Raw genomic sequence first — 9,758 nt, forward strand, 5'->3', positions numbered from 1 at the left:
TATTAATTAATAAGAACTAATTTATAGTAGCACAATCATATACTTACTTACTTAAGAAATATCAACACGTCGCTTATCCACAGTGGCCGTGGAAGATAAGGATGTCACTTGCGACAGTGAAGACACTACCCATCATGGATAATACGACACGAAGTTGTTAAATCTTAAAATCAACCTATAGCAATCGCACGGACTTTTATGCCAGTTATGAATGGAGCGAGTACATGTTTTTCCATACAGTATTATTTTCTTCATAAGCTCTATATGGATACATCCGTGTGATGCAATATTCTGCTCAGTGCCACCACTGCCAGTGCCAAGCATGTACAACGCTGATATTTCAGCGACCCCTCAGCAAGCAGTAGCAGGCTAGCAGCACAGACCACGGAACTCGCCATGGAACTCTTCCTCTGCGCACCATGCTTCGTCATCCTCTTCGTCGTTTCGTCCCTGTACCTCCTCCTCCGCCTCTTCGCCGATGCTCGCCGCAACCTTCCCCCGGGGCCCCGCCCGCTCCCTCTCATAGGCAACGTCCTCGACCTTGGCGCGCAGCCGCACCGCTCCCTCGCGCGCCTCGCCGAACGCCACGGCCCGCTCATGACGCTCCGCCTCGGCGCCGTCACCACCGTCGTCGCCTCCTCCGCGGACGCCGCCCGCGACATCCTCCAGCGCCACGACGCCGCCTTCTCTGCGCGCTCAGTGCCCGACGCCGTCCGCGCGTGCGCCCACGACAGGTTCTCCGTTGGCTGGCTCCCGCCCAGCGACCCCCGCTGGCGCACCCTCCGCAAGGTGTGCTCCGCTGAGCTCTTCTCGCCGTCCCGCCTCGACGCGCACCAGTCCCTGCGCCGCGAGAAGGTGCGGGAGCTCGTCTCCCACGTGGCGCGGCTGTCCCGCGAGGGCGCGGCCGTGGACGTCGGCCGCGTCGCGTTCGCGACCGTGCTGAACCTGCTCTCCCGCACCATATTCTCCGCCGACCTCGACGACCGCGGTGGGTCGGAGCAGCTCAGGGACGTGATCACCGAGTTCACGAGCGCCGTCGGGGTGCCCAACCTGTCGGACTTCTTCCCCGCGATCGCCCCCCTCGACCCTCAGCGTCTGAGGAAGCGCCTCGCCCGGGTGTTCCAGCGGCTGCACGCCATCTTCGACGATCAGATCGAGCGACGCGTGCTGGAGCGCGACGCCGGGGAGCCACCCAAGAACGATTTCCTGGACGTGCTCCTCGACCACCGCAGCCCGGACGATGGACTGGGTTTCGATCGGCAGACGCTGCGCTCGCTGCTTACGGTAGCTTCTAATCCTAACTCCTAAGCCGCCTTTCAATTTTTGAGTTTGGGGAGACTTAACCTGATTCCGTCGATTTTAATACTGCACAGGATTTGTTTAGCGCCGGAGCCGACACAAGTTCAGCAACCGTTGAATGGGCAATGGCTGAGCTGCTACAAAATCCATCAGCCATGGCAAAAGCTCGCGAAGAACTTGCGCAGGTGATTGGCACCAAATCAGAGATCGATGAATCAGACATCGGCCATCTAAAGTACCTTCAGGCCATCGTCAAAGAGGTTTTCCGCCTCCACCCTCCTGCCCCGTTCTTGCTGCCGCGGCAAGCCGTGGCGACTACGGAGGTAGGCGGCTACACCGTGCCAAAGGGCACACGCGTTCTGGTGAACGTCTGGGCGATTGGCCGGGACAGCAAGCTCTGGACTGAGCCTGAGAAGTTCATGCCGGACAGGTTCTTGGGGAAAGAGACCGATTACCGTGGCCGGGACTTTGAGCTCCTCCCGTTTGGTTCCGGTCGGAGGATCTGCCCCGGGATGCCGCTGGCTGTGCGCATGGTGCACCTGTTGCTTGCGTCGTTGCTGCACCAGTTCGAGTGGAGGCTCCCAAGAGAGGTGGAGGGAAATGGGGTGGACATGGGGGAGAAGTTCGGGATGCTACTAGGATTGGCCACGCCACTACACGCCATAGCCGAACCAATTCAAGTCAAACAGACCTGTTGATATGAAGAAGGAAAATGATTCTGTTCCCCCGGGGGCTGCGACGCTCGCAACCTCCGGGTTGGTCATCGTTCGATCAGTTTGATCGTGAGGCTGTCGTCCGCGTGCATCTCCCGTGGGCAGAGGCAGTACCACGTGCGTGGGCCCTGCCACGTACTCCTCCATTATTTTTCTCGTGTGAACACGACGGCAGATCCCTACCAACCTCCCCTGCTCCTTGAGATCGGCCATGGCGCCAGCACTGCAGCTGCTCGCAGAGCGCCGCCGGCTGCCGCACCGCACGCGTTGGAGCTACTTCCATGAGCGCCGCCGCGCTGGCTCTCATTCCCCCCCCCCCCCCCCCCCCCCCCGCGCCCGGGCACCTACTCCCTCACCTGCGCTCTGCACTGCTCGAGAAGATGGGCGAGGTAGGCGGCGCAGTCGACGACGCGCCGCTCGCCGCGCGAGATCTCGCCTGCCTTGACCTGCAACCGCGCGGAACCAGGACGATGCTGCCGAGGTTGGGGCCAAGCTTCGCCTGGGCGCCGTCCGCGTCGTCGTCCTGGACACCGCAATGGGGCGCACTCGTAGGGTCCCTCCCGGAGCTCACCCCTGCACGCGGCCGCACTGCATCCTTGTCGGTGCCCGTGCCGAGCCTCCCGTGTGCCCGGCCGCCTCCACCGGCCTCCTCCTCCTTCGCCGCCGCCGCCGGCTGCGACGTGCCACGGCCGTCGAGGCTCTCCGCGCCGCGTGTGGCTGCCGGCGTCTGCAGGCGACTCCGTGCCTCACGGGTGTCCTCCGGCGAGCTGTTCCGCTGCAGGCCTGCACATATACGAACGCGCTGCCCCTGTCCCTCCCTCTCCCTGCCTCCTCGTCCCGCGGCGAGGGCGCCATGTGCCGCGCCAGCCTCTCCATCTTCTTTCCTCCTCCATGCGGTGTTGCGAGCGACGGCCGGCGGTGCTACCATGGCGAGCCAGGATGCTGCCGACGGGGGCCCTCGTCAGCTGCTGACGACGGGCTAAGTTGCTGCCCACGGCGGCCCTCTTTGCTGCCGATGGCTTGTGACATGCACTACGTGGTTTTGCTGTCATATATAGATTTTTTTTTGCTACAACCGTTCCATGATTTTGCTATGTTAGTATATATTTTTGCTACTAAGTTTTTTTGGTGATGTATTGGGCGAAGTCTGTTTTGATACAATAGCAATGATCTCGCCACATACCTTTAAAAAATGTTGTGATGCTATTTTTTTCCTATAATTATTTTGTTGTTTCGCTACTTTAGCATAGAAATTTTGCTATGAGGTCTTTGGCGATATCTTCGACAATATTTTTGATAATATTAGGTTTTGCTACATTAGCATTTTTCTGCTACAATAGCATAATTTTTTGCTACCAGCTCTCCGGCGAAGTCTCCGGTGAGCTCCACCTTTTTATTTGATTTCGTGACTAAACCGTTTTTTGCTACAATGTAGCAAAAAGTGGGTTATGTTTTTGCTGCCGGAAGGTATTTTTTTACTACATTCAGTAAAAAAAGATCTAGCCGTTTAAGATGGCCGATCCAACGGCTGGTGATCCGGGGGCTGGAAAATCAGATCTTCGGGGGACGCCCAGCAGTTTCCTATGAAGAAACGTGGGTTGCAGAAAATTTCATTGAAGTCAGCATCATAACTTCATAAGATTCCAACGTATTTGGAGCAATTTTCTTTGCACGAGTAGTGTATAGTTGCTGAGCGGTCGCAGTCGCATTCGTAGAATATTGTCGCAAGCCTAGTAAGTTCTATTTGTGTTGTAATAAACAGATTCTAGCTTTTGATAATGTAGATGCTGATTTTTTTTTCTACATACTTAACTTTGTAAAGCTTGACTTCGGCTAAAACATGCAATAATTTGGGAAAAGAGTACGATCTCGCAGAAACTAAATCTTGTAAATCAGGATCCTAGAGAACTGAATGCCAATGCAAATTAACTTGAAGCTACTCACGTTTGAATCACAGCCCGCTACCACAGCCAACGTCGTCGCCGCCAGCCTCGCCAACCATGCAGGTGAAGAAGAGCCAACCATATCGCTAAATCGGGAAGAGTGGATGAGCTCCACATGGAGAGAATGGAGGATTTGAATTTGGTGGTGAGAAAGCCACCCCTATATACGGTGGCAAAATTCGGAGGGCAATGACCAAATTCATCCCTCCGATTTATCGCTGTCCCGCGCGTTTCTCCTCGGTAGATCTGTGGAACACAAGAGTGACTCGCTAGGACCCGAGCTACTTTAAAAACATGCGATAAAAGCCAAGGGGAGCCCAGGCTACCCAACAGGCCCTCAAACGAGCCTAATGCAAGCCAAGGCTACCAAACGGGCCCTCAGTGAATCTCCACAACCGGAATTGCCCTCAATGAATCTCCACAACCGCAATTGCCGCCACCATTTGATCCACCAATTTAGGTCTAGGAAGTCTAGATCGAGTTTTCCAGTTGCAGGGTATTTGAGATCTGCTACAGATGCTCTAACAATTTGCTCTGAACGAATTACATCGAAATCGTCAGGATTTAAATTGAAATGGCTAAAACTAAGCAACCAAACTCAGTTAACAGTTATAATTGCACCAGTCGTCAAACAGAGCACAGGTCCATCGAAAACAAGTAAGCTCCAGCCAAATATCAAGATTAAAATTGTTTCGTGTACCCACGTGACTGGAAAATTATTGCCCAGATCCTACAATCTGGGCACCAGGTAAGTTAAGATTGTACTGACACATTTTGACAAAATTTAGGAACAGAAGGGCTCCTTCAATACCCATCTAGTAGGGCTCCACTGGTGCGCGGAACTTGAGTCCAGCGTACACGGCGGCGGCTCCAAGCTCTTCCTCGATCCTAAGAAGCTGCACCAATTAAAAAAGACATGTGTCAGTTAAATGCACCAGATTTAACTGCTCAAAACCCACCATTGATCCTAAAAGATCAAAAGAGAAAACAGCACTATTACACACAAGCTTGTCTACAACTCGGTGGTAGCAAGTTTTGCACAACAATCGCAAAATTATAAGGGTATGCGAACGAGAAGAGGACTAAGATTCTTGCCTGGTTGTACTTCGCAAGACGTTCTGATCTGCAAGGTGCTCCGGTCTTGATCTGGCCCTGTATCATAGGAAAGATAGTTGAATTGCTTCACCATGAAACTTGAGACACACTAGTGAGAACCTTTTCCAAGAATGTGGAAACATACCGTAGATAAACCAACAGCCAAATCAGCAATGAATGTATCCTCAGTTTCACCACTGCAGCAAAGAGAAGGCAATTGAATATATTTCGTACAGGAAAAGAAGCACAGGAACACAAGATGGAGGAAGAAAATATGTGCAGGATCACAATATGACTAGGAAGTGTACCTCCGGTGACTGGTCATCACACCCCAGCCAGCACGTTTTGACATTCTCACAGCCTCAATGCTCTCAGTTACAGATCCAATTTGGTTAACCTACATTGTAATCCGGATACACAATTCTTGAGTTGAGAAAGCTATCGGCAACAATAAAATGAAGATATCTCAAACCCGACATACCTTGAGGAGAAGAGCATTGCATGACTTCTCTTCAATTGCCTTTGCAACCCTCTGCACATAAGAGGGTAATAAACTATGTAAATCACCTAGGCAAATGAAGAGATAAAAGACAATGTATTACACTGAAGAGAGTACATACAGTTGGGTTTGTGACAAGGAGGTCATCTCCGACAATCTGCACTGGCACTCCGATTTCCCCAGTCATCTTAGCATAGTGAACCCAGTCATCCTGATCAAATGGGTCCTCAATCGAGACAATTGGGTATTCATCAACAAATGACTTGTACACATTCTTCAGGCTATCTCCAGATATCTTCTGGGAGCCATCATTGTTCTGCAACAAGCAACAGAATAACCATAAATTGGCCATCAAAATGAACTTAACAATTCAAACTGACAATCGGACATTACATCTTCCTTGAAGTTCAGATCATAGGTTTGGTCCTTTTCACTGTAGAACTCTGAAGCAGCAACATCCATTCCAATGACAACCTAGTATAGCAAATGGAATGTCTCAGTAAAAGGTGTCAATAATCATTAAATCAACTTGAAATGCAGTAATCCAACATACCTTGCCAGTATATCCAGCCTTTTCAATAGCCACCTTCAAGAGCTCAAGACCCTCCTTGTTCTCCTATAGACAGAAGGCCAGGGAATTAACAAATAATCCCAAAAGCTATTTTGTTGACCATTATGCATCTTAATCTGTACAATTATGGCCCCAATGAACAAATAAAATTCCAGTATCATATAAAAAGTTTCTTCCTTATATTTGAACTTAATCAAGAAGAGACAAATAAGACTATATTTTGACTAGCTTTTGTGCCACAGTAATCACCATATAGTCAGAGATAGCAAAAATGAAACAGCAAATAAAACAAAATAAGTAATACAAGAACAGCCATTTCAAAGGATTCTCTCATATTGTAGGGTGTAAGCCAAAGATATTAAGGACAGACCTGAATGTTAGGAGCAAAACCACCCTCATCACCAACATTGGTAGCATCCTGACCATACTTCTTCTTGATAACAGACTGTACCGAACAGGAAATGTGTACACTTTTAGACTTTGCAAAACTACCAGCTAGAAAGTGAAAAGTATGATTGAAGAATGACCTTCAAGTTGTGATACACTTCGACACCCATCTTCATGGCCTCCTTGAAGGATGAAGCACCAGTAGGAAGGATCATGAATTCCTGTAGAAGCATATAGAGCATAAATTACAGACACTGAAATCATAAGATAAGAGCTATATGTAAATTTATGTTTGGGGCCCTGCCTGCATAGCAAGCTTGTTTCCAGCATGCGATCCACCGTTGATGACATTGAATGCAGGCACAGGCAGAACCAGATGCTTGTTACCAGCAAGGTTGGCGATGTGCTGCAGTTTACAAGACACAAATAAATCAAAAAGTGATAGGCATAACAACAATTCAGTGATAAGCAGAACGAGCATAGCGAACTGTACCTGGTACAGTGGAATCTTCTTGACAGAAGCTCCTGCTTTGCATACAGCAAGTGACACAGCCAGGATAGCATTAGCACCAAGCTGAATTTCAAGAGAATCACTTCGTCAAGTAGCAATTAGCGAAATGCAATGGTTGCACTTTTCCTCTCAACACTATAATCACCACCATGTACATCAATACGGAAATATACCTTTTGCTTGCACCAGCCCCACTCATTCTTGGTTCCATCAAGTTCATGAACCATGAAGTTGTCAAGCAGGGTCTGTTCCATGGGATCCTACAAAGCCAATAGAACATGTACAAAACTATTAAGTTAATACTGTATATGTATACACAGAAAATAATAAGCTAATACTGTAATATGCACATAATCAGATTGACGAAGGAGCAAGGAGGCAAACCTTGCCAATCAATGCTGGTCCAATAATGGAGTTCACATTGTCCACAGCCTGTTAAAAGTATGAAATCATTATGATAAAGAAAGTAAACTTGTCAGGGAATCACCACAAAGTTATAAGAGACGCCACACAACAAACTGAAAATTCCTTCCAAAGAATGAACTAAATCCAAACAAACCTTTAGAACACCCTTTCCCAAGTAATCAGAGCCTCCATCCCTCAATTCCAAAGCTTCATACACACCTATTACACACACAAGAAAAGCCTATGTTAAACTTCACCATAGGAGTAACTTGCGTGATTGAAATAAAGCAACGGCATCAATGCCCAAATCACAACGGGAAACTAAATCCCAATGCATAAAATTGAACATGCAAAAGCCACAGCTCTAGATACTCCCAAACTAAATGCATGTTAGTTACATTCTGCTCCATCCTTAAAAGAACACTAGTACTATTGAAGCACGTGAAAAGGAATGTTGCAATTTAGCCAGTGCATGAACTATAAAAAATGTCGATGAGGTCACTACTTTGAAGTTGAATTATAAAGTCCATAACACCCTAAACTGGCAAAACAAGCAACGATTGTATTGACCAGATGCATTAAGTTGGCAAGGCAACAAAAAGAGAAAACACTGCCGGTAAAGAAATGACCTACCAGTTGATGCACCACTGGGCACAGCAGCCCTCGCAAATGTTCCATCAGAGCAGCACACGTCAACCTAGCAGCACAAGCATCAGGTTCATATTAGCTATAGAAACATTCCGCAGCTAGAAGCATTAATCATTCTCAAATTTGACGCGGTGGAGCCGATGGAAAAGGCAACAAGTCAACCATCACATCTCAAAACCCAATAAATAACACATGCATATTATCGTTTCAGACTAGTCTGAAACAGAACCACGATACAGCAGACAGAGGACTGAAACGGTCAAAATTGTGAGCACAGATATATAGTTCACCGATACGGTGAGACACGCGTCGCTAAGCCAAAGTTAAGAGCAGCGGATCGATCAGCTACATCCGTACAGTCGTCTCGCTAAAGCGAAAATTCAGAGAAGAAAAAAAATCAAATAGAACCAGACAGCTGATCGAGCAACGCGCGGCTGTAAAATGATCAGATCTACTGAAAATGGTAAGATGCCTACCCATAAGCAGAGTTAGAACAAGAGCGGGCTCACTCGCCGAAGAGAAACAAACAAATCAGCGCCCAATCCACCAACCCGCGGCCAGATCGGGGATACACAGGCACAGATGGTACCGTCCAAGACCCTGGAACTGGTAGGTCGCGTCGTACATTACCAGATAAACCCTACAGCGAAATCCGGAACCGTTCTAACCACTAGAGCCCCAGATCTCCCTCCACAACAGCCGGGCTGGTCCCGCGACACCTTATTAGATAATACATAGGACGAGCGGGGTGCGGTGGTTGAACCGCGCGCGCGTACCTCGACGGTGGGGTTGCCGCGGCTGTCGAAGATCTGGCGAGCCTTGACGCTCTGGATGGTCGCAGCCATGGCCGGAGAAGGAGAGGGACGGATCTAGCGAGATGTTGTTTGGGCGGAGAGGAAGGATTAGGTATTTGCGGAGGCTATCGGGGTAGCGGAGCGGGCGCCTTTTTATTCGGGCGACGGAGCGGCTGGGCGTAGCCTTTGATGACGGGAAAAGGGTGGGGTCGCATGAACTGGCATCCAAAAAGTTTTGTTTCGTTGGCATTGAAAATGATTTTCTTGGACAGGAAGAACAAGGCATCGACAATCTTGTGTAGAAAATGGGACGACAGATGGCATATTCGCAGGGGCGGCGTCCGCGGCGCTCTTCGGGGGATCCGAAGCCGCGGTCGGCCCGCGGGAATGCGGACTTCGCCTCACGGCCTTGTGGGCCAGCGTTTGCTTCCCTACTGCCACTCGGTGAGCTTTCGCTCGGTCCTTTTTTTTTCGAGATGTCTTCGCTCGGTTCTAAAATAAGTGGACTTAGACTGTCAACAAAACAGTACAAAGTCTTTCTGTCCTCAAACGAAAATTAAACCTAATCTATAATATCTAAATAGAAGCAACCCACTAAGTTGATTTCTCTCAACATGCAAACCATCCACCTCATCAAGTTTCTCAACTAATCTTAGCCTGCCACATCACCCATTAAATCCATCAAGTATGCCACATCAGCAAATAAAACACAATGTTCTTTGCTCCATCCTCTCCTCCACTGAAACCTTCCTCTCCTACATCATTACCATAATTAATTTTCAACTTCAGGAATTTCACTCACGTAAGGAAAAGAGACATCTCCTCATATCTCTTCATCTTCTCCATGCAAATGTAATGGGTGGAAGTAGAGCTAGCTATAAATGCTCTCAAGT

At 48.8% G+C, this 9,758-nt stretch overlaps 2 protein-coding genes across 2 annotated transcripts; one reads left to right on the top strand and one right to left on the bottom strand.

Moving 5' to 3' along the window:
• The first annotated feature begins 293 nt into the window (after positions 1-293).
• Positions 294-2,198, top strand: LOC127296411 (geraniol 8-hydroxylase). Its single transcript, XM_051326475.2, has 2 exons — positions 294-1,284; positions 1,374-2,198. Exons 1-2 carry the CDS (start codon positions 397-399, stop codon positions 1,995-1,997), a joined length of 1,512 nt encoding a protein of 503 aa, XP_051182435.1. The 5' UTR covers positions 294-396; the 3' UTR covers positions 1,998-2,198.
• A 2,404-nt stretch (positions 2,199-4,602) lies between these two features.
• On the bottom strand, positions 4,603-9,005 carry LOC127296412 (enolase). Its single transcript, XM_051326479.2, has 17 exons — positions 8,848-9,005; positions 8,057-8,120; positions 7,578-7,642; positions 7,403-7,450; positions 7,192-7,278; positions 7,001-7,081; positions 6,812-6,913; positions 6,648-6,728; positions 6,491-6,565; positions 6,103-6,165; positions 5,943-6,023; positions 5,671-5,865; positions 5,532-5,582; positions 5,359-5,447; positions 5,196-5,247; positions 5,051-5,107; positions 4,603-4,851 (listed from the first exon to the last, which is right to left on the bottom strand). The coding sequence occupies exons 1-17, from the start codon at positions 8,914-8,916 to the stop codon at positions 4,771-4,773; spliced, it is 1,341 nt and encodes a 446-aa protein (XP_051182439.1). The 5' UTR covers positions 8,917-9,005; the 3' UTR covers positions 4,603-4,770.
• Between the last annotated feature and the right edge of the window lie 753 nt (positions 9,006-9,758).

The sequence above is a fragment of the Lolium perenne genome, chromosome 4, assembly GCF_019359855.2.
Source record: "Lolium perenne isolate Kyuss_39 chromosome 4, Kyuss_2.0, whole genome shotgun sequence".
NCBI lineage: Eukaryota > Viridiplantae > Streptophyta > Magnoliopsida > Poales > Poaceae > Lolium > Lolium perenne.